Genomic DNA, 21,250 nt, shown 5'->3' with positions numbered 1-21,250 from the left:
CACTGCCACTCGAGTTCGGATTGGACAGGTGACGGCCATGGTTTAAACAACAAGTTCTGACTGAGAGCGAAACTACTCCTTGGGCCCCGTGGATGCCCCCCTGCTTGATACTATGTCGCAGCCATCAACATCAGATTTGGTCAACCCAGGCCTGGGTTATCTAGGTACCCAAGCCACTTCACCAATGAATTCGTGTGAGGCTTCCTTACTTGAAGATGCGGAATGGCAGAGGGAATCACTCGTCCGTGCACCATCACTGGAGCCTCCTCTTTCGGAACATGGCTCACTAGACAGCAAAAAAAGGAGGGAAATGGATGACGAAACAAACCAAGATATTTATGGGCCATCGGTGTTTGGAGGGTTTGGAGAGTACATGGCACGCAAGCGTCGGAAGTTGCAGATGCAAAATGCAGAAATTTTAAACAATACCCAAAGCCCCAAACCTCAGATTTTTAAAGGCACTGGCGTATACGTACGTGTTGACCCTTGTTCTAACGTTCCATGACGCTGAGGGAAGACGCAGATAAATGGCCGAACCGAGCCACCTCTGCAAGAACTTCGGATCATGATAATGGAGCATGGTGGAATTTTTCATGCATATCTAGACCGAAAGTCACTGGTGTGAGCCTGGTGTTCTCCATCGCGTGGTGAATTCTAACATGCATTATAGAACTCACATCATTGCAACTGAGTTAACACCTAACAAAGTGAAAGAGTATCAACACATGAAGGTAGTGAGGCCAGAATGGGTTACTGATAGCGTCCGAGAAGGCACCCTACAGCCGTGGAAAAACTATGTCTTCCGCCCAGGCTCTGAGCTGCGGACGGATGGGGTATCACTACTCCACCGAGTTCCTAAGCAAAGCACCCTCACGGAGAGTCCGAAGAAGTCAGTTTCAGGGCCTCGGGAGGCATCAATCACGAGCCTTCTAGAGCCCCTCGCCTGGGCTGGAAGGGCCGCTTCTGTGTCCTCCGATCAAGAGTCCGACCACGAGATGTTACACGATCTCGGAGTCAATCCTACGCACTCCACAATTCAAACATTTTCGCATCGAAACTGATGGAGGACCCAAAGTGGCGACTAGAGAACACCGCAGCTGGACCAAATTTTGTTGAGAACTACTTCACACATTCAAGGTTGCATCATCTAAGTATGTCCTCCTGGTCAATGAGGCCCGCGTGTGATCGTTCTCGACTGACTGCTCTGGTTAGGTACTTGGAAGTCCGAGCTCAAGCTCTTCGTAAATCGAGCTCGAGACAGACTAGGCTCACTGTCAAAATTGGAAGATGCACCGAGTCCTTCCCCAAGAGTAATTATGCATTGTGACTTCGACTCATTTTTTGTGGCTGCTGGGCTTGTTGATCGGCCCGAATTTCGCGGCAAGCCGGTGGTTGTCTGCCATTCTAACACCCCTGACCTGACGAGACCTAGCAGTACAAGTGAGGTTGCTAGTGCAAGCTACGAAGCGCGAAATTTCGGGGTGAAAAATGGCATGAGGTAATTATCATTATGGGAGTGCGGTTACCGACGCTTACGACTATGGTGTTCCCCTAGTTTAGGCCAAGCGAAGCGGTTATGCCCTGACATCCAGCCCATTCCTTACGAGTTTCAAAGGTGTGGCGAATGGCCATGTAATGATGATCCAACTCACTCGCATTCCTACTAAGATACAAAGAGTTTTCCCTCCAGTTTTATGATATTCTCCTCCCATTTGCGGATGACATTGAAGTGGTGTCTGTGGACGAAGCTTTGATTGATGTTACCACTGAAGTGCAGAGGATGCACCGAGAACTAGGCGAAGGATCGCACGACGCTGCTGAGGTTTTAGCTGACGAAATTAGGAGCCGCGTCCGCAAAGCAACGAATTGCGAAGGTAATGGCTTGCGCTATTGACACAGTTTGGGCTTACATCCGCATTTAGTCAGTGTAGGAATTGGCGGCAACGTCTTGCTCGCCAAACTAGCAAATAGGCAGGCCAAGCCAGCCGGCACTTTCCACCTTCTTGAAGAGCATGCTATCTCTCATATTGATCCACTTCCAATTGACCGACTTCCTGGGTTCGCTTCCAGTGCCAAACAGAAAATCGAAGCAAAGTGGGGCATTAACACCTGTGGTGAAGTGAGGAAGCTTGGGGGCGTGGAAGTCCTCCAGAAGGTCCTAGGCCCTGGAAATGGAGAGAAGCTGTGGAAGTACATCCGTGGCATGGATGACCGCGGTTTGAAATTTGAAGAGCCTCGGAAATCGCTTTCAGCTGCTGTCACGGTATGAGGACCGCCAATTACACCTGTTGCTGATTTAACTCAACTACTATTGTGACAGTATGGAGTCCGTTTTCAAACTAACGAGGAAGTGAAGTCATTTCTCTACTCCCTCGCCAGGGAGGTAGAGCGCAGATTGGAAGCTGAGTCGTGTTCCGGCCAATCTCTGAATATGGAGATTATGATACGCAGCCCTGATGCTCCTGTTGAGGCCCCTAAATTCCTTGGACACGGGAAGTGCAACACATACCATTATAGGACTACTATTCACAGTTCGGACGGACAGCCCACCTCGGATGCGAACATAATTGGAGCCGCAGCATGGAAGCTATTTCTCGCACATCATTGTGGCGATACTACAGACCTAAGGGGTGTCGGATTTACTATTCAGAAACTGGAAAGGAAGAATGAGGATGCTGATGCAAGGCAGCGCAAACTATCCTTCCGAAATCAAGGGTCCGCACCTGGAAAGTCGCAGATAAATTCCCTTTCGCCCAAGGCCCCGCTCCCGCAAATATCCGTTACGGATTTCGCTGATACCAGCTTGATCGAGAGTGGGGAGGACAGCATTCGCAGCGGGACCAGTTTGCCAGTCCTCAAAGGTTCATCCTTCCAGAAGCCTTCCTCAAAGGTGAATGTCAGGTTTATTACGAAGCAGCTCGCGCCACCCCGTTCGAAGCTGGGCTCGTCCGGCACATACAACATCTTCAAGAAGAAGCTAGAACTTCCTCTCACGTTCTCAGATACTGAGTTGCGGGATCTTGACATCGATCCTAGCACTTTTCATGCCCTCCCGCATGATATCCAGCGCGAGCAGCTTATGCACCAGCGGATGCTGCACAGGACCTGGAATCTTGGATCTCGAGATTCTCGTTCACGCTCCCGATCGCGATCGATGTCTGTCATTCCACCCAAGCCTTCACTATTGATTGCGCATGAGCTCGTCGTTCCTTCGCTGAAAAAGGCGAAGACAACAGAGGAAATCCAAGATTTGATCTCGCAATGGGTGGATCGATACTCTGATCACGGTCCGGAACCTGAGGCAACCGCAACGTTCCAAGAGTTCCTATCAAGGTGCCTCTCAGACAGTGCGGGAGGGAGTCTGGGGTTGGAAAAAGTTTCCTCCATTATGAGATGGTGGTTGCACTTGTGTCGCTCTAAATGGTGTGAGGACGAAGTCCGTTACAAGATAGGCAGTCCGACAACTTCTTTCCCCGGAATCCAATGGTGGTCTGCCTTTTATCAAGTCAGAGATAATCTGAACAACGTCATATCCAACAAGTATGGGGGGAAACTATCATTGAAGTGATGATTTACTTTGGATGACTCCCTTGTCTCCTTGTTAGCTTTACAATGGAATTGTATTATGACATGTGGTACAAATATGATGTAGTATTAAAGGCCAAATTGCGAAATCGATGCCCCCAAAAAAATTGAAAAAGAATAATAAGTTAAAGGTAAGGGATTTCGTCCATTTCTCCAGTGGCAAGCAGCTCGTCGTTGAAGGCCTGGTCTTCAGGATCCTCGTCCTCCTGAGGTTCTCCATATTCGAAATCGCCTTCAGGTCCTGGCTCAGGATGGAAATCAGCCGGCTCATGATGCAGAGACCCAGGCATGCTAAGCCGACGATCCCTCCTTTCCCCGATCATGGGCGAAACGGACCGTGAACGATCTGAATAGCCATCCCCAATGAGATCCTCATCTGGATCGTTGGCGGTTAGCACAGGCGAAGCAAGCGGACTGCTAACTCGAGGGACTGTTCCTGGAGGTTTCTCAGCGGCCTTCGCGGACTTCTCGGCTAGAGATTGGTCCGAGCTCTTCCCACGCAAACCGAAGCCGATTGCCAACCGAGAAAGACGTGATGTGTCTGAGCGAGCACTTAGGGCAGGGGAAGGAGGCTCAAGGTTGGGTACCTCGTACACCTGTATAGGAAGCCGCCAATAATTGAAGTCCGTAAATTCACTAGCCACTTTGCGATGAACGGGAGGGAACATCTGATCCACGAGATCGGTCATGTGGATGTACCTAACCGCCGCAAGTGTAATGCTTAGTGAAACAATGTCCCCTTAGCGACAGAGTGATACACTCACGATGATTTGTAGCCTGCAAGCTCGAGAAGTTCCATCTTAACCTCCCCATTCGAATCAATCGTGAAAATCCGCGAGCTTGGAATGTTCACACTGCGATACGAAAGTGCATCGGTGATTCTGTTCCCAAATCCGGCATGGAATGGCGTCTTGATTGAGGATCCATATAACCCCCGAATGTCACGTAAGCATGCCATCTTGAAAACTTCAGGTTTCTTCATGATGACTTCCCTGCGACACCGAATCAGCATCAATATCCTTTTTAGAATCCAATCCTTACCTGTGTAGCGAAGCCATCAACCGGTCAGGGCTCATGATGACTGGACCCTCAGGCAGATGGTAATCATTCTGCTTAATACCTTTCAGATAATCCCTCGTTGAGTCAGCCTGCCCGATTGCCCGACTGGTCAAATACATGATGTTATATCCGTTCTTGGCAATGTCAGTGTAAAGCTTGGCAACGCCGACATGTGTCCAGTCACGTCCAATCATGGTAAAGACGTGTCCCAACGCATCCGATTTGGTGATCGTCCCATCAATATCGGACACGACAACAGGATCCTGGTAGTCCCAGACAAATATCCGTGCAGTACATGCAATTTGCCCTGACGATGACAACGAGAAGGTAATGGTATTGACGCCCTTCTTGAGGTTGAGTTGTTTCAGCTGACCGGAAGTAAGTCGAAGTGTTTTTATGTAATGCTTTCGGGGAGGTGGAGGCTGGGTAGGAAGTGGTGGGGATGTTGGAAGTGATGATTCGACCTTCTTGAGTGGAATTTGTCCTGCTTCCTGATTTACCATGGGAGGATCACAATAACATCATGAATAAACGGATTACACAGAGCTATGAAACTTACCAATGAGGGATCCGCGGCTGTGATAGGCGCATCATTCCTCTGAGGAGATGCATCCCGCAGGGCCACAGAACTCGTCTTCCGACCACCGCCTTTCGGCGCTGGGATTTTGGCGCCTTTGGCTACGCCATCCTTGTCACTTTTGCTCCTCCACCACGACGCCCAGCTTAGTGAACGGGAATGTACTACTGGTGCTTTCAAAGGTAATGGTTCAGGCTCAGGGATAGGCGGGAGAATAGACGACGGAGTTGAAATTGTAACGAGTGGCTGTTGACGTGGGGATTCTGGAGGGGTCGTTATAAATTCGGGAACGGATTGCACAGGGGCCTGAGAAGCTGAATTCCGCCAGTGCGAAAGGGCGTTCATCAAAGGCGACGCGTCTCGATGAGAGATGTGCCTAAAAAAAACCATCATCAATTTACGACATAGCATGTGTGTCTTATCTAGCATTGACTTACACTCCATTCCATCGCATTACTAGGTTCTCGCTCTCGACCATACTCTCATCCTCTAGAAAACGCTTATAGGAAACTTTCGCATCCTCAAAGCGTTGAGCATCCCCGACTTCATCTTTCCTATCCAAATGGCCGCAGAGACTCAACTCGAACACGAATTGTTTGGAATCGATGTCGACCCAAAACGTCGTTGTCTTGTCCGTATTGAGCCCTATGTCGGCAGCAGTAGACGAAGTAGACGAGCCAGGATAGAGTTTCCCTCCTGCGCCAAAGATCTCCGGTTCAGGTGATGCTCGACGCATCGGCCCTGCGTCCTCATGAGTGTTTGACATTTCGACAGCGTCACCTTCATCATGGTCGACGTGGGAAACAGTCCTCAATGATGACTCAGCCCTCTCCATAGGGGCCAGTGGCATGTGCTTCGCTACGATGGGAGATCGTTGGGGAAAAGACCCCCATTCCCACGAATACTCTTGTTGTGTTTGCCTATCTACAAGTGGCGAATGAATGTCCGGTGGCTCAGAGCCGCCTCGACCATATAATGCTGTGCGATGGTCCTTGGGGTTTCCCTCAATGGAGACATCGGGAAAGGGGAAAGCAGGGTGACTCAGGTCTGATGGAGAAGACGCTGAACTGGAATGAGGGGCTACAATGTCAGCAGAGTCGCAGAATGGGGCTGGGTGGCAAACCTACAGATCGAGTGGAGACAGGTCGTCAGGGCGCAATGAAACACTTCCACCAAGTGCCGACCCTGATCCAGTTGAAGCCAGAAAACCTCTCCGTCTAGCCAGCGAGCCATCGAGGACTGAATGTGACACACAACTGAGTCGGGATCAAAGTCATCAACAAGTAACTGCATACCATTAGATGCCCTCGCAAGCATTTTCCCTTTCCCAGACAGAGGCCCAGTGTAAATGATGGCATTCGGTGCACTAGTATTCGCTGTTGGATCAGACTGTGAACGCCTCGGTTCCGAGGCGGAGCCGAAATCCACCATGTTCTGATCCTCAGCGCGATCAAATGGCGGCAAGTAGTGTTCCTCGCCGAAGTTTTCCCTTGCTGTTAGATTGCCGTAGATCAATTCCAGCGCAGTCAAGGGTAGTAAAGATCCTCGTACCTGTGGCTGCACCTGCCTCCGGCTCAGATGCGTGTGACGGAGAAGACACCATGTCTATATGATTGGCCTCCAAATCCTCCTGTTTCTGAGGGTTGTAGCCCTGGGTGTCCAAGACAATATCTGTAAATTATTTGATATAATTGATTTCAACACATTCGTCGGACAGAAGAGTTCAACAAGTCACCTTCGGTGTAGATAGGTCTCGGTGCCAGCACGCCCCCTCATCCTGAGGTCCTCCATTCTCATGGTATATCCGATCCAAGTCTCCCTTCATCACTTTCTCGTCCTCGCCATTGTCCGCATCATCGTGGGGTCCTCCCTGTAAGGAATCTTCTGCGTCCTGAATCCGGCGACGGGTCCCAGGGATGAGCCACGAGGTGGACCGAGCCACACCTTTGCGAGGGGCATCACCGACTTGAGCAACTTTCGCCGCTGCGGCGCTTAGAGCGTGCGAGAGTGTTGCAGCACGAGACGGTGGAGACTTCTTAGGCGTAGGCGTAATTCCCTCGTGTTGCTCATCGATATGTTCATTAGTTGGGATGGGGGCGTCGTCCTCGACTTCCTTCTTGGAGTCAGCAAGATGGGGAAAGTCAGGTTCAGTAGGGAGCAGGAAGGTCGATGGAGAAGCGGTTTTCTTTGAGGATCGGTCAGGAATAGGCGATGGGAGGGGTGACGCTCCTGAGACGGAAGTTGGTGGTGTAGTGCTTCTTGAGGGTCTATTGGAGAAGCGTGACGGTGAAGGGGAACGTGACGACGATCTGGATGAGCTAGGTGATTGGACACAAGATTCGGGGAAATTGGGTGATGAGAGATCAAGATAAGATGGTTCCGCCTGATGAGGCATCTTCAACTCAAATGAACTAGATTGAATTGGAATATCGACGTACACGCACGTTCGGGACCTTGGGAGCGTGCTGCACAGCAGCGTTGATGCCCATTTCGTATATTTTTGCGTCGTCGATATCTTTCGAGCTACATTCCCCAATGGGGGGTTCAATGGCATTATTTTCGTCCCCAACCTAACGACATGGGTAAAGTAAATGCGTGACTGAAATGAAATCCCCAACATACCTTGGTGGCATCCAGCAGAGGACTCGTCAACAAGTCCTCCGGCACCTCTTCGGTCGTCTCGAAAACAAAGAATGCCTCTCCTGCTCCCCTATCTTCATGTCGAAAGGTATTGGCTCCCCATTGACCAATACATTGACCTGTGGGAATTATTAGGCCCCAAACCTTACGATGATAGCAGGGCGAGGGAGAGGAGTCTCTAGACGTGGAGCGTATGCACTGATATGCATACCTTTTTGTCGCCGGCCGTAACACTTGCCATTTCCCAAATCGTACATGGAATGGGGTGCACGCTAGTTCGGTAGTCCCAGAGCCATCTTCACTGGGTCTCTCGATAACGATCACATCGATAGCTCCAGTCAAAGTCGAAGGATTGATCGGCGGCAGGGAAGTATAATACTGAAGTGCGGCACTGAAGGGCTTGCGGAGGTAGTCCATCGAATGGGGATTTGGATTTCAAATGCTCGGAGAGCCCGCTGCGAAGAGAAACAACGAAACAAAAACGCCTGAGATTAGCCACGGGTGGTGGCCGATGAAGAACGAAAGTGATAGCAGGCTATAGGGGTTCGACTTGTGCGAGTAAGTACTGCTCGTGTTGTTCAGGTTGAAGGGGCCCCACGTGATGGGACTCAATATCACATGTAAAATCATGTAAACTAGTTCTGATTGAATCACCTGACTCAGTTATGTCGGGGTTGGCCGACAAACATCAATCGGCTCCCGAAAAGGAGACGGGAATGCGATTAGCCAGAAAAATGAGTGTCGCATTTTCGTGATTTGCGGTGGCTAGGAGGAACTCGATTAGCTGGAGTTAATCCGCCTTGCTGTTGGGCATTTGATTGCATATAGCCTCTGCGACAATCTTGGATTGCCCCATTTATTGCCGCCACGGAGATAGATCGTTAAACGTACCTACTCTTACGTCAGGAGATGTGACTGCTGACCGCGATCACGAAAAGCTGGTTAAGGACTAGTGCTCGCCTATCTCCACGGACATAGACATAAGGCCTCTGGCCATCTGAGCCGTACACCGTTCTAGCGCGTTATCCGCCTCTGCTAATGTCCCAAAAGTTCTAGTCATCAACGCAAGAAGTAGCAGGATCGATGATATATCCTTTCATCGGCGTTTGAGGCACTGGACGCGCGTGCGGCGTGGGTTTTGGCAGTTCATTGCGCGCCTCTTCCAGGGCCTATATAGCACACCTGCATTCATATGATGAAGTCCCTCCGAAGTTCGCTTGCGGGAGAACAGGCTGATGACTCGTTTCGGAAAAGATGTACACATTGCTCTAATCGCCGTCTAACTTCTCAATGAGTTTTCATCGAATTTTTACTCTTTCTCGAGTATATCTGGTTGAGCAAGACGATAATTGATGAGCGTTTTAATCTTCTTTTGTCTCCCTAGCCTGTAGCTCATCTAATCCCCGTGGCCGTTCTGCTTCTTGCTTCTTCCTCTCCATCACTTGTATGCTGATTTGGATCATTGACCGGACGGCAAGGCACACGATGAGAACACTTTGTTCAAACAATTTCAAAACCAAATTCATTAATTGGCCCCTTGAATGCCCACCATGTACGCTCAATCCCTCGGGATCCTTTCCACCTTATCCACAATAAAGTCGTATATATAAGGGCATGTAACTTGTCTATCGCTTCAGCAATGTTTAACCACTCAGGGGGCGGGTTTGTGTCAGCTGCGGTTCCGCTCATGTCACCCCTGGAGACATAAAAGGACCCCTCCGCATCAAGATTTTTTTCTTCTGAAAAATTCATCACCTCCCTCCCCCCTCGTACGGTCTTCTAACTATGGTCTCATCCGCGCCCTCCATTGGCATCCTGAGGCCCAGACCATTTCGCGTCTCAATCCCCCAGACTGAGCTGGATGCTATCAAGACACTTCTTAGACTAGGAAGACTCCCGCCTTCGACTTTCGAGAATTCTCATGCCGGAACCAGTCTAGGCGCCCGGCGGGATTGGATTCACGATTCCACGAAATATTGGATCGACAAGTATGACTGGTGAGTATGGCCGCATTGTTTCCGACGGCCATCAAATTATAGCAACATTCCAATGACGACAATCAAGGAGGATCCACGAGGCTCAGATGAATAGTGTTCCCAACTACCTCGTCGACGTGCAAGACGATGATGGGGAGGTGCATACAATCCACTTCCTTGCTTCATTTGCAAAAGACAAAAACGCAATTCCCCTACTCTTATTGCATGGCTGCCCCAGTGAGCAACAAGTCATTCTCCCTCTAAATCTTCCCTAATAACTTGTACTTGCGCCTTGATCAGGCACTTGCTACGAGTTCATCCCCCTCATCAAACGTCTTTCCTTATCCAATTCCTCACCCTTCCACATAATCGCACCCTCACTCCCAAACTTTGCTTTTTCGGCATCCCCGCCACACATCAACCTGACAATGGCTGCCGTTGCGTGTCTCATGGACAAACTCATGTCAGGACTCGGATACGGATCTAGTTACGTCGTTCAAGGTGGTGACATCGGCAGTTTTGTTGCCCGGATGATGGCCGTTAGATATCATGGATGCAAAGGTACGCCAAGCTCAAAAAAAAAAAACTTGCCATTGTTCACCGAGGTTCATTATTATTAATCTCATTCACAATAAGCCGTACACCTTAACTTCAACCCTATGACACCGCCAACTTCATTGCCATCCAACATACCACCCCTCACGGAAGCGGAGCAAAAAGGATTACAACGGGCAAACAAGTTCATGTCAAGCGGGACCACTTACGCCACAATACAATCGACCAACCCGAGTACGATGGGAGCCGTGATGAGCTGCTCTCCAGGAGCGAGCTTGGCGTGGTAAGTCGAAGTTTTCCCAACTCATTTTCACGTCATGCCATAGCAAATGTCGTATCCTTATGCTTCCCTCCCCCTCCCCACCACCACCATACAGGACAGGCGAGAAACTATTAGAACAAAACATGCCACTTGACATGATTCTAACGACCCTTACACTGTACTGGTTCACTCAGACCTACGCAAGAAGCATTTACGCTTACCGGGAGGTACGAGCCTTTTCTTTCTTTTTACCTTTTCCAACCTGCCATCTATCGACGAAAGCTAAAAAAAGAAAATGATTCAATATAGTTATTTCCCGGTGGCGCATCGACGCCAACGCTCCCGACCGACGATCCGTCGCTTTACATCCATAAACCCTTCGGTACAGTTATTTCCCACATGGTACGTAGGTTACGAGTACTACATATCATTAATGCAGCCGCTAACAAACGAACCTGAAAATTGATCGACCAACAACCATGTAACTTTTTTCCGTGCTTTCTTTCTTTCTTTTTCTTTTCTTCTTCTTCTTTGTTCCCTCGTTTTTATAGAAGTAATTCCCGTTCCAGCATGTTGGGTCGCAACCACAGGAAAACTCAGTTTCGTTCGTTATCACAAAACGGTACGAAGAAATTCTCCTCTCGTTCTTTCTTTTCCCTCTCCCTTCAACTGTACTGACATCAACGGGACAATCCATCTCTCTCTCTCACCATTCGATAGGGTGGCCACTTCGCGGCGCAACTCTCGCCAGCAGAATTCGCCAATGACCTCATTGAGTTTTTTGGACCCATGAAAAACACCCTCGCTACCGTTCCTCCATCTCCTACCGCGTCCAACGCCAGTTTCGATGGAGATACGCATTTAACTGACTAAACTTACAAAAAATGGAAGCGCAAGGTTGCTTGCTCCCTCGATTCGATTCGACTATTCGAAATTTCCGGATAAATTCCCTTCTTTTTTTTTCCACACACATCATTTCTTTGGGGCATCGATGAACCTTGAGTCTCTTCTTCTGTCTTCTGTTGTTCCGCTTTACGATCAACAATGAATCTAATATAAAACAAGTTTCATCATTTCGACCATCTTATATATAACACAATTATCCTGTACATCGAGATATTCTCATAGAGTCTCCTCGGGAAATGGGTCATTGACACCACCCTGGAACAACCCGAATAAGCTCTTCCGATCCTTTGCTGCGCGTCGGGAGCTACTACCGCCGCCGTGAGCATCGCCGCCGTCCGTAGTCGAAGGAGTGGATCCCCTGCTAGATCGTTTTCAGCGGTACTAGCCGGTCTCGCCTTCCATTGCTTGTAAGAGCCACGAGTGAGGGTATCCACCGCAATAGCCCAAACGTTATTGCCACTTGCCCGTACCTCTTGTTCATCCAGTCGTTTATCGGCAATTTTACTTAATCGCCTGGCTTCCTCCTTACGTTCGCAAAAGAAAGAGGAGAAAAAGGCTCAGGATCTCAACTAACACGAGTTTTAAAAACCCACTCACAGTGTCCCGCCGAGCGACAATACTAGACGGTGGCGGATTCTCTCCCTCCAGCGCCCAACCCCAATTCCACAACGGCGAATTTATATCCCACTTGTCCACGCTGTCAGAGGAACTGGGGCTACACTCCGCAACTGCGCCTCCGTTACCAGCATCTTCATGCAGTCTAAATTCATCTAAGCGAGCTTTCAACTTCTCAAGAGATTTTTGCGTTTCTTCTTTCGCAAGCTTGAGGTGTTTCTGCCGATTCTTCGCAACGCGCTGGACATCCTTGGCATATCTCTTATCCCACAATGCCTGACCGGAGAGGTAACGTTTCGCGCCCGTCTCGTTCACTTTCCCGATCTTTTCGAAGGGATGTATGCAGCCAGCAAGTTGGGAAGAGGGTTCCAGCTCTCGAAGCTCACCCTTCATCGAGACCCGCTCCCGAATCATGTGGTCTTTGAATGGTGACGCGTTGGGATCCTGTTACGAAGAAAACGCTCAACATTACGCGAAGCAAAAAAGAAAATTAGTAGACTTGCGTCTGTTTTGTAAACATTGGCATGGCCAGCATAACCAGGTCCAGACTTGGACCGGCGCGGCGCGAATCTTGGCCCCACCTCCTCCCATTCTTCCGATTTTTCCGATGTTGGAGATGCGACTACAGGCCACCGCAGGGAGCTCCTAGATTTCATAGAAACGCGATGAAAGAGACTTCGGGAAGTTGGCGTGGTCGAGGGAGACCGACGATCGGCGGAGTCATCCGAAAGTGATGTTGATGCCGATGTCGACCGTGGATTATTCGGTGATGAACTTGAAGCCGACGATTGGCTGTCAAATGACGATGGAGGCGGAACACGAATCGAAAGATGTCGATCGAGCGAGCCGGGGGCAACATGAAGACAGAAGGCAACGATCTGTCAAGAAATCCCCAAAACATCAGGTCAAACATCAATTTGTACGAATTCGAGGGCGAGACGAACAGCTCGATAGCAAAACTTCGCCTGGTGGGTTTTCCATGTAAGCAAAGCACTCATCAGTGGCCTGAGAATTTTTGACTCACTGGCGTTGTGAAAGATAACATAGGGAGGACATGACACGTCTCTGCAAAAAAGGAAAGACACGAGGTTATGGATGCGGGTTAGGACGCAGAAAGGACCTACCATCATATATCTGAAGATGTACATTAGTTGGTCCGTATCGTTCTTCGATGCCTCTCAGGGGAGGATACAACTCTTTTGACGGTTCATGGACCGGATATTCTTCGGGGTGCGCAGCTTTGTGAGCCCTTGAGGTGTGTGCGTCAGACCAGCAAGGAATCGGGAGACATCACATGTGAGCATCATGACACATACATGTACACTATTTCATCCGCAAAACCTCCTTATCGCTTGCAATGACGAACAAAGGTGGAAGCCCGCCTAGATAGCTCAACACGGGCGAGACGAGAGGATGGGTTAATTGATGGTTCCTTCCAAACGCAGCAGTCCTTTAGTTTCGATCCATGAAGTCAGTGGAACAGGAGGGAGAACTTACATCGCGTACAACTGAATCTGGCTCTTTATCTCAACCGGTTTACCATCGACATCCAGCACAATGGCCTTTCCCCTCATTTGGGGCAACTCGGTATGCGGCTGAGCCTTGGGATCTTCTGCAGGAGGGTACACCACCCTCGGATGCAGACCACTGAGGCTCGGCTCCATCGCATGCTTCGTTTCCTCTCCCTGTGATGGTGGCTCAATGACCGTGTCACCAAGGATGGTTCGAGGCGCATCGGAAGGAGAAGTTGGCGATTCACCACCAGACGTTGCGGTAGATCTCCCCAATGGAGATGGCAGCAAGTCAATTGTCGCCCTCGAAGGAGTGAGGACGGACTTGATGTTGTCCACCCTCACGATGTCACGTATGCGAGTGGTGAGTCTTCCCTTTACTTCGGTTTCCATCTCCTCGGAAGGCGGGGGCCACAATGTCGAAGGGCGAAAGAGACTGAGTCCATTTGATGGAACGATGTCCTAAAAAAGCGCACAGATAATGACATGCAGGGTTTAGGAACGGGGAATCACTCACCGTCACCGTGTTCTCGAACACGCTCGGGAAGCTGTGCGTGAGATCTCCCCATGGGCTGATTAATACAGCTCCCGCAGGAAGCGGCAACCCTGCGTCACGAATAACTTGCAGTAGCGCTAGCACGGTTCCGCCACCAGCACTATCCCCACCAATAATGATTTGAGATGGGTTTACCGCTTCATGCGAAGCACCAGGCGGAGGCTTCAACAGGTACAGATCTTGATATAAATGACTTTAAGTTAAGAGCAGGGACCGATTCTCTTGTGGCGAATCACTTACAGCCAGCGAGAGCGTCATGAATGGCGCACTGAGGGAATTCTGTCAGAAAAGGCGCGTGGACCAGGGCTCAAAGTGCGAATCAACTCACGGGAAAAGGGTACTGCGGGGCGAGGCGGTAATTTATGGCTAACAGGGCAGATAGCGCGTGGCACGTCAATCGCCGATCAAGCAGATTTCTTTGTCGAACAACGAACCAAAGATTCTCCCATTCATCTTCCTATCGTGCTTCATCAGCCGGTATTTCCAAAGTCCGAGCGAGGATGAACTTCAGAAATTGATACTCACCTCGCATACCGCTGAAGGGAGTACCTGTACTGGTCAACGGATCCGAAGAAGTACCCACCTTCACAGACGGATCATTCAAAAAGTTGAGAATAAACAACCTTGGATCTCATCCACAAACGAACTGACCTCCATGAATGTAGTACATGCACCGAAGTGGGTCCAACTCTGACGAATATTGTTGATCGTCACTTTCGGGGGACTCCTGCCGATTTTCGACATCGTCCTGGGCACCATTTTCCTTCTTCCATTGAGCACTCATCTGTCTCTGCTTCTTTGCAATTTTCCAATCCTTCTTCATTGCAATCCAGTTTGCATCTATACCTTTGAGACCGCGTACTTGCCACCAGCGCGTGCCCCCCACGATACGCCGAGCATGTTCCTCACCTCCTAGGACTTTGATCAAGTACGTCGCAGCCTGATTGCAACTACTTAATGGGACAAGGAGTCGTATGGAAACAACATGGGGCGACGCTAGCGGAGGCCAACGTTTCAAGATCAGCGAGGGTGACAAAAACTAAGGGGGACAGATGCAGGATCGGGATGGAGACAAAAGTGATGAACGCAGGTTTTCACCCACGCATCGTACCTGGAATTCGGGTGTTACAGAATTCCTGCATTTCCTCTACTGTGTGCCTGAATTTGGGGGGGGAGAGACAGAGTCAACGGCATAGTCGGAGATCGGGATCCCCTCGCTTACCTCGAAGTAGCCTCGAGAAATGACTAAACAGCGCACATCCAAGGGATCGAAGAAACACATTTCAGGGATCAAGCCACAACTGATTGGGTCTCACAGACCTTCACGAACGAAAACGCCTTGGCCGCCGCGCCATTCTAACGTCAAAATCGCGGAAACACAACCCCCAGCAGGAAACACCTCACTCACTTCATCGTACGAAAACTCCTCCTTTGCCTTTGAACCCGTCGGCTCGGTCACGCCAAACTTGTCAAGAAAGTGCCGAAGCGCCGTGACGAGGAAGAGTGGTCCTAACTTGGCAGTGACTCCGAGTGTTAACGACATCTCGAAACGATCCCGACTATGTACAACGCGATTGGCTGCCGTGCAACAGACTTGGGAGATGCTAAGATCCTAGCTTGTGTTCGTGGGGTGGCAGGGAGATGGAACAACCGTATCTGGAACGAATTGAATATCTCATTCAGATGAGCTCGAGCTCCGGCATTCCACAGTACATAACATTAAGTGCACGAACTCTCACCTTGAGGCTGTTCCTCCCAAGGCGAACCTCACCCGGATAACAAAAAAGCTTAGCAAACGAGCATCCGGAATTTCAGATCCCCCCTTAACGCCAAGGAGCAAGTTGAAATTGTCATTGGAAAAAACACTCGGCATTTCCCTGTTCTCACGCTCCCGATCTACAGGCGACACTTCATGTGGAGCTGCCAACGTCAAACGCTTTAGTCAGTACTTTCTAGGGTGCAACACAGTGTTCCTGGGACACTTTGTGTCGTTCAAGCAATCATAGAATACACTTGACTCACCCGATCGCTTATTTCATCCATCTCCACTTCACATCTCTGCAATTGCAGTCCGATTTAGGCCCCCCCTCAAATAACCTTCTCTGTCTCTACGCTGATGTCTGGATCAAAAGCCATCAATCTCTTTATTTGCGATATCCAGCACCGTTTCCGTATGTGAACATCGCATTTTCTTTCCGTAAACGTCACCCTTATTAGTGAACGGCTCGAACCCATAATAATGATCTGCCTTCGATATTTCCAACTTCCGGATCAACTTGCTGATTCTTTACCCTTACCCACCTGGATAATAATGCGATACCCGGCGCCGACCTACTCATATACCGCTCTTGGTATACTGCTGTGAAAACAACATAGGACCAGCGATATCTAACTTTGATCGTGTCGTGGCTACGATTAGGAAAATAGTTGAAGCAAGCAAAGTAAGGGGCTCAACACTTAATCCGAAATCGCCCTCCTTCGATCTGCCCCATCTATCATGCCTATCCAAAAGACTTTATTTCCCTGGTTTCCTCAGCTTTCTTCTCTTCTCTGATTAACTCCCAAGGTGCAAGCTCATGAATATGATGTAGCTCTTTGACACCAAAATCATCATAACAGAGCATAGCCCAGAAGGTATACTGTACAATGCTTATACGTTTATCCCCCCTCCCCTTCTCTGCTGGAAAGAAACAGAAAGCTGACATTCCGGACTTCTACGCATAACAAACGATTTGATTGAACTCTAACCCCACAACGTCCCCCATCGATAATATTGATACAACCAACAACACTCCCGGGCAGTTTTCGGCAATCTCTGTCCCGAAACAGGAATAAACGTGTCCAACCTTCCTTCAAACGTACAAGTTTTCCCGAAGACAAAATTCAGCATGCTCATGCCTGAAGTGAAGGAAGTTGTTCGACCAGGAGACGCTCCCACCGGTCGCCTGGCCGTCATCGTTGGGATTGAGGTGCGTACGCGTGTGAAGCATATTTAGTCCTTTTGCATCATCAATATCCCTCACAAAACTAACGTCGTTTATCTGATCACACTGGGGATATAACTCCGTACGACTGAATATCTCGCGTGATTGCATGCGCGATTATCGATTCAACACAACGGGAGGTACACAATGACAAACGAATAGTCCCACATCTGTGTCCTCCAAACCGCCCTCGAGCTTCTCAAGCTTCGCGAAGAAGTGGTCGTCATCGCTGATGGCGTTTCAAGTTGTAATCCCGAAGAAGTCCCTATCGCTCTTGCAACGATTCGTCAAGCCGGTGGCTTAGTCCTCACTTCGGAATCGTTTCTGTACATGAGCATGGGTACGCCATTTGCAATCTTTTTGATCTGTTATTCGCTCAGTGCTCTCGGGACTTGCCTTGCGCCGCCGGCGACGGATCAGTGCTCCCGAGCGGACCAGGTGTTGGTGGCTCGGTAAAGTACTCCGCACTGTACACGTGTTGCCATTATGTGACACCCGTACAACCATACATATATCTGGGGCTACTTCTATTCCTCCGCCACACCATATATCACAATATGCATGATCCGGATAAGCGTCGGGATTACCAATCCCCTTCCCCCGAACTCCGAGTCGCAGGTTTTCTCGCTTTCTTCTTCTGTGCTCATACTCTCAATGAAGCAAATATGATTGTTAACTTGAATGACCTCTCCCTTTTCTTATAGGCGATGCTGCGTCCCCATCGTTCAAAGCTTCGTCAAAGAGACGAAGGACGAAACTCGCGAGACTTTAAAGGCGCTCCTCCCTGTTCCACAGTCTTCATCTTCTTCTCAAGCACCAAAACTGGTACGTAGCAGCGGTGGAAAGTACCGTAGTAGAAGATTCCGGGGTTAATATCAAGTTAGGCCACGGGGCAAACTCGATCCCTCCCAGCTTGATGTAAAATAAACCAGCAATAAAAAAAAACACCATGCTATAGCCCGAGAAACTAATGAACCCCTCTAGCATGACCAAATTTACTGAACCGGAAGGTGACAGGAAAGCCCACCCTCCTCCACACAATCCCCAAATGGCCGGCAACGAGTGGGGACTAACAAAATCGCCAGCAAGCAACCAAGCCCAGACAATAAGCAGGTTATGCTGCATGACACCCCATGAAGGGGCCCGGCGGCATTTTCCTGTTCTCACGCTCTCGATCTACCTTTGGGGCGACACTTCACTGTCAGGTTGAGGGGCTGTCATCGTCAAACGCTTTAGTAAGTGCTTTCTAGGGGTCCGTTTCCTGGGACATTTTGTGTTGTTCAAGCATTCCTAGATACACTTCAGTTATCGTGGAAAACTTAACTCACCCGATCTTATTCACCCATCTCTAAGCACTTCGCATCTCTGCAATTGCAGTCCGATTTACGCACCCCCCCCTCTCAAATAACCTTCTCTGTCTCTACGCTGATGTCGTCTGGATCAAAAGCCATCAATCTCTTTATTTGCGATATTCAGCATCGTTTTCGTATGTAAACTTCGCATTGTTCTTTTCGTACACGTCATCCTTATCAGTGAACGGCTTGCAATACCCTCTTTCTTTCGTCTCCCGCAATACGTTTGAACCCGTAATAATGATCTGCCCTCGATATTTCTAACTGCCGGATCAACTTGCTGACTCTTTACCCCTTTCCCCCCACCTGGGCTGATAATAATGCGATACGCGGCACCGACATACCGCTCTTGGTATACTTCTGTGGAAAAAACAACATAGGACCAGCGATATCTAACTTTGATCGTGTCGTGGCTACGACTAGGAAAATAGTTGAAGCAAGCAAAGTAAGGGGGCTCAACAACTTGATACGAAATTTCACTCCTTCGATCTACCCCCATCGATTCATGCCTATCCAAAGGACTTGATTTTTCCTGCTTTCTTCTCTTCTCCGATTGACGCCCAAGATGCAAGCTCATAAATATGATGTAGCTCTTTGACACCAAAATCATCATAACGGAGCATAGCCCAAAAGGTATGCTGTACAATGTTTATACGTTTATCCCTCCCCCCCCCTTCCACCCTTCTCTGCTGAAAAGCTGACATCCCGGACTCTTACGCATAACACACGATTTGATTGAACTCCAACCCCCACAACGTCCCCCCCCCCCATCGATACCTAATATTGTCACAACCAACGACACTCCCGGGTAGTCTTCGGTAATCTCTGTCCCGAAACAGGAATAGACGTATCCAACCTTCCTTCAAACGCACAAGTTTTCCCAAGACAAAATTCAGCATGCTCATCCCTGAAGTGAAGGAGGTTGTTCGACCAGGAGACGCTCCTACCGGTCGCCTGGCCGTCATCGTCGGGATCGAGGTGCGTGTACGCGTGTGGAGAAGAATATTTTTTTTAGTCCTTTCGCATCATCAATATTCCTCAAAAAAAAAAAAACTAACGCTCGTTTATCTGATTAATTGCACTTGGGATATAACTACTGAATCTATCGCATGATTCGCATGGCACGATATCGATCCAACGCAACGGGGGGTGGTACCATACACAATGAATGGCAAATGATCAAACTGTTAGTCCCACATCTGCGTCCTCCAAACCGCCCTCGAGCTTCTCAAGCTTCGCGAAGAAGTGGTCGTCATCGCTGATGGTGTTTCAAGTTGTAATCCCGAAGAAGTCCCTATCGCTCTCGCGACGATTCGTCAAGCCGGTGGCGTAGTCCTCACTTCCGAATCATTTCTGTACATGAGCATGGGTACGCCATTTGCAATCTGTTATTCGCGCTCTCAGTGCTCTTGGGACTTGCCCTTGCGCCGGCGCCGGCGCTGGCGCTGGCGACCGATCAGTGCACCCTGAGCGGCCCACGTGTGGTGGCTCGGTAAAGTACTCCGCAGTAACTGTGCACACGGGTCATGATGTGGTCACCTACACAACTCCTATTATACATCTGGGGGCCTCTTCTATTCCTCCGCCATACATATATCATATGACCCTGCTCAGCGTCGGCATTATCAATCCCCCCCTCCCCTTGCTCCGAGCCGCAGGAAGTTTTTTCCTTCTGTGCTCACAATGAAGCAAATATGATTGTTAACTCGAATGACCTCTCCTTTTCTTACATATAGGCGATGCCGCATCCCCATCGTTCAAAGCTTTGTCAAAGTTGGTAAAAGAGACGAAGGACGAAACTCGCGAGACTTTGAAGGCGCTCCTCCCTGTTCCGCAGTCTCCTCAAGCACCAAAACTGGTACGCAGTATACTTATCACTGCCATTAATTGATACTTGATTGTTGATCCTTAACCTCTTTTCAAGTAAATTTGCTTTTCCGGAAGAGGGACGGAACTGTAACGCCGTTGAATAGTTGAAGCCTGCTTGATGAGGAAGTTGATCTGTCATGTCATGGGGCGGTGAGAGGCGGGGAGTTGGGATATCGATGATACGCATATGATGTTACTGTATGTCACTGTTTCAGCAGCGTCGTGTAAAACATAGTGAATCATTGATCGTTTGTCTTTCCGATTGATCTACGTATCTATGTAATCGGCCCCGGGTTCTGTTCCGGCAAAAAAAAAAATGGTGGGGACACGGCACACGTCGATCAATGCCGAAATGGCGTGACAATGGAGTCATGTACCCCAGCCGGATTACTTACATAAGTAATATATGTAACATGCGATAGTGGAAGACTCTGGCACGGTAATCAAGCAAAGCATGCAATAAGTAGTGTCGCTATCAGTGCTCGGATATATTATGCATAAACACCCTAGTTATGATGGAACCAGTGATACGTCCAGCTAATTATTCGACGCGACGCCTTATTGCAATATCCATATATTAATGTTTTACACAATGTTCGTTCCTTAGACGCATGTCGATCAAAATCGACCCCAAGCCCCACAAACTTTATCCGACACGTGGAATTTCATGCCATCATACCAGTAATATATATATAAGCACAACAACAAAAAAAAATTTGCAAAAACAACTAGAAGATCGCCCGCCGTTCGTCAACTCTGATGACTAATATGCATAATGCACGCGGCATGACAGGTTGATCACT

At 49.1% G+C, this 21,250-nt stretch overlaps 8 protein-coding genes across 8 annotated transcripts; 4 read left to right on the top strand and 4 right to left on the bottom strand.

Annotated features, from left to right (window-relative positions):
* Nucleotides 1-184: 184 nt before the first annotated feature.
* EI90DRAFT_2908211 (uncharacterized protein) lies at nucleotides 185-3,568 on the top strand (the record flags this gene model as incomplete). The annotated part of the gene is made up of 9 exons (XM_039054316.1): nucleotides 185-472; nucleotides 524-621; nucleotides 671-967; nucleotides 1,015-1,151; nucleotides 1,213-1,498; nucleotides 1,556-1,615; nucleotides 1,669-1,874; nucleotides 1,923-2,263; nucleotides 2,321-3,568. The coding sequence occupies 9 exons, from the start codon at nucleotides 185-187 to the stop codon at nucleotides 3,566-3,568; spliced, it is 2,961 nt and encodes a 986-aa protein (XP_038920854.1).
* EI90DRAFT_3039947 (Lipin/Ned1/Smp2-domain-containing protein) lies at nucleotides 3,550-6,288 on the bottom strand. The gene is made up of 5 exons (XM_039058978.1): nucleotides 5,659-6,288; nucleotides 5,204-5,597; nucleotides 4,627-5,135; nucleotides 4,350-4,577; nucleotides 3,550-4,284 (listed from the first exon to the last, which is right to left on the bottom strand). The coding sequence occupies exons 1-5, from the start codon at nucleotides 6,069-6,071 to the stop codon at nucleotides 3,711-3,713; spliced, it is 2,118 nt and encodes a 705-aa protein (XP_038920853.1). The 5' UTR covers nucleotides 6,072-6,288; the 3' UTR covers nucleotides 3,550-3,710.
* A 762-nt stretch (nucleotides 6,289-7,050) lies between these two features.
* Nucleotides 7,051-8,121, bottom strand: EI90DRAFT_2436513 (uncharacterized protein). Its single transcript, XM_039053031.1, has 4 exons — nucleotides 8,073-8,121; nucleotides 7,844-7,980; nucleotides 7,666-7,791; nucleotides 7,051-7,604 (listed from the first exon to the last, which is right to left on the bottom strand). Exons 2-4 carry the CDS (start codon nucleotides 7,852-7,854, stop codon nucleotides 7,214-7,216), a joined length of 528 nt encoding a protein of 175 aa, XP_038920852.1. The 5' UTR covers nucleotides 7,855-7,980; nucleotides 8,073-8,121; the 3' UTR covers nucleotides 7,051-7,213.
* A 1,183-nt stretch (nucleotides 8,122-9,304) lies between these two features.
* Nucleotides 9,305-11,688, top strand: EI90DRAFT_3039942 (epoxide hydrolase). The gene is made up of 9 exons (XM_039058977.1): nucleotides 9,305-9,413; nucleotides 9,460-9,858; nucleotides 9,926-10,074; nucleotides 10,138-10,398; nucleotides 10,474-10,675; nucleotides 10,770-10,881; nucleotides 10,964-11,036; nucleotides 11,206-11,276; nucleotides 11,375-11,688. Exons 2-9 carry the CDS (start codon nucleotides 9,647-9,649, stop codon nucleotides 11,525-11,527), a joined length of 1,233 nt encoding a protein of 410 aa, XP_038920851.1. The 5' UTR covers nucleotides 9,305-9,413; nucleotides 9,460-9,646; the 3' UTR covers nucleotides 11,528-11,688.
* EI90DRAFT_3039936 (uncharacterized protein) lies at nucleotides 11,653-16,086 on the bottom strand. Its single transcript, XM_039058976.1, has 20 exons — nucleotides 15,982-16,086; nucleotides 15,941-15,943; nucleotides 15,651-15,919; nucleotides 15,563-15,580; nucleotides 15,465-15,487; nucleotides 15,354-15,400; nucleotides 14,894-15,238; nucleotides 14,768-14,825; nucleotides 14,571-14,658; nucleotides 14,483-14,510; nucleotides 14,204-14,421; nucleotides 13,673-14,148; nucleotides 13,517-13,607; nucleotides 13,300-13,369; nucleotides 13,200-13,240; nucleotides 13,120-13,140; nucleotides 12,679-13,053; nucleotides 12,158-12,619; nucleotides 11,943-12,084; nucleotides 11,653-11,850 (listed from the first exon to the last, which is right to left on the bottom strand). Exons 3-20 carry the CDS (start codon nucleotides 15,783-15,785, stop codon nucleotides 11,777-11,779), a joined length of 2,712 nt encoding a protein of 903 aa, XP_038920850.1. The 5' UTR covers nucleotides 15,786-15,919; nucleotides 15,941-15,943; nucleotides 15,982-16,086; the 3' UTR covers nucleotides 11,653-11,776.
* A 30-nt stretch (nucleotides 16,087-16,116) lies between these two features.
* Nucleotides 16,117-18,085, top strand: EI90DRAFT_2437457 (Isochorismatase-like protein). Its single transcript, XM_039053034.1, has 6 exons — nucleotides 16,117-16,413; nucleotides 16,619-16,683; nucleotides 16,834-16,876; nucleotides 17,045-17,211; nucleotides 17,389-17,566; nucleotides 17,931-18,085. The coding sequence occupies exons 1-6, from the start codon at nucleotides 16,359-16,361 to the stop codon at nucleotides 17,996-17,998; spliced, it is 576 nt and encodes a 191-aa protein (XP_038920849.1). The 5' UTR covers nucleotides 16,117-16,358; the 3' UTR covers nucleotides 17,999-18,085.
* Nucleotides 18,086-18,567: 482 nt separating this feature from the next.
* On the bottom strand, nucleotides 18,568-19,243 carry EI90DRAFT_2438399 (uncharacterized protein). The gene has a single exon (XM_039053035.1). The coding sequence runs from the start codon at nucleotides 19,189-19,191 to the stop codon at nucleotides 18,667-18,669; it is 525 nt and encodes a 174-aa protein (XP_038920848.1). The 5' UTR covers nucleotides 19,192-19,243; the 3' UTR covers nucleotides 18,568-18,666.
* A 232-nt stretch (nucleotides 19,244-19,475) lies between these two features.
* EI90DRAFT_3013070 (Isochorismatase-like protein) lies at nucleotides 19,476-20,505 on the top strand (the record flags this gene model as incomplete). The annotated part of the gene is made up of 4 exons (XM_039056627.1): nucleotides 19,476-19,556; nucleotides 19,770-19,947; nucleotides 20,315-20,436; nucleotides 20,503-20,505. The coding sequence occupies 4 exons, from the start codon at nucleotides 19,476-19,478 to the stop codon at nucleotides 20,503-20,505; spliced, it is 384 nt and encodes a 127-aa protein (XP_038920847.1).
* Between the last annotated feature and the right edge of the window lie 745 nt (nucleotides 20,506-21,250).

This window comes from Cantharellus anzutake, assembly GCF_015039405.1.
Source record: "Cantharellus anzutake strain C23 chromosome Unknown EI90scaffold_7, whole genome shotgun sequence".
Taxonomy (NCBI): domain Eukaryota; kingdom Fungi; phylum Basidiomycota; class Agaricomycetes; order Cantharellales; family Hydnaceae; genus Cantharellus; species Cantharellus anzutake.
The sequence above is the reverse complement of the archived record's forward strand: the minus strand, read 5'-3'. Positions and strand labels throughout refer to the sequence as shown.

Coding starts and splice junctions, on each gene's coding strand:
- EI90DRAFT_3039947 (XM_039058978.1), bottom strand. CDS start 6,071: ATGCCACTGGCCCCTATGGAGAGGGCTGAGTCATCATTGAGGACTGTT. Junction 5,598..5,658: donor GTAATGCGATGGAATGGAGT/GTAAGTCAATGC, acceptor GGTTTTTTTTAG/GCACATCTCTCATCGAGACG. Junction 4,285..4,349: donor CTTGCAGGCTACAAATCATC/GTGAGTGTATCA, acceptor TGCGGCGGTTAG/GTACATCCACATGACCGATC.
- EI90DRAFT_2436513 (XM_039053031.1), bottom strand. Junction 7,605..7,665: donor ACGCTCCCAAGGTCCCGAAC/GTGCGTGTACGT, acceptor ATGCCTCATCAG/GCGGAACCATCTTATCTTGA.
- EI90DRAFT_3039942 (XM_039058977.1), top strand. CDS start 9,647: ATGGTCTCATCCGCGCCCTCCATTGGCATCCTGAGGCCCAGACCATTT. Junction 10,075..10,137: donor CTTATTGCATGGCTGCCCCA/GTGAGCAACAAG, acceptor CGCCTTGATCAG/GCACTTGCTACGAGTTCATC. Junction 11,037..11,205: donor TTACATCCATAAACCCTTCG/GTACAGTTATTT, acceptor TCGTTTTTATAG/AAGTAATTCCCGTTCCAGCA.
- EI90DRAFT_3039936 (XM_039058976.1), bottom strand. CDS start 15,785: ATGTCGTTAACACTCGGAGTCACTGCCAAGTTAGGACCACTCTTCCTC. Junction 15,401..15,464: donor TTTCTCGAGGCTACTTCGAG/GTAAGCGAGGGG, acceptor CCCCAAATTCAG/GCACACAGTAGAGGAAATGC. Junction 12,620..12,678: donor CCAATGTTTACAAAACAGAC/GCAAGTCTACTA, acceptor TCTTCGTAACAG/GATCCCAACGCGTCACCATT.
- EI90DRAFT_2437457 (XM_039053034.1), top strand. CDS start 16,359: ATGTCTGGATCAAAAGCCATCAATCTCTTTATTTGCGATATCCAGCAC. Junction 16,684..16,833: donor AAATAGTTGAAGCAAGCAAA/GTAAGGGGCTCA, acceptor AATATGATGTAG/CTCTTTGACACCAAAATCAT. Junction 16,877..17,044: donor AACAGAGCATAGCCCAGAAG/GTATACTGTACA, acceptor ACTCCCGGGCAG/TTTTCGGCAATCTCTGTCCC.
- EI90DRAFT_2438399 (XM_039053035.1), bottom strand. CDS start 19,191: ATGATGATTTTGGTGTCAAAGAGCTACATCATATTTATGAGCTTGCAT.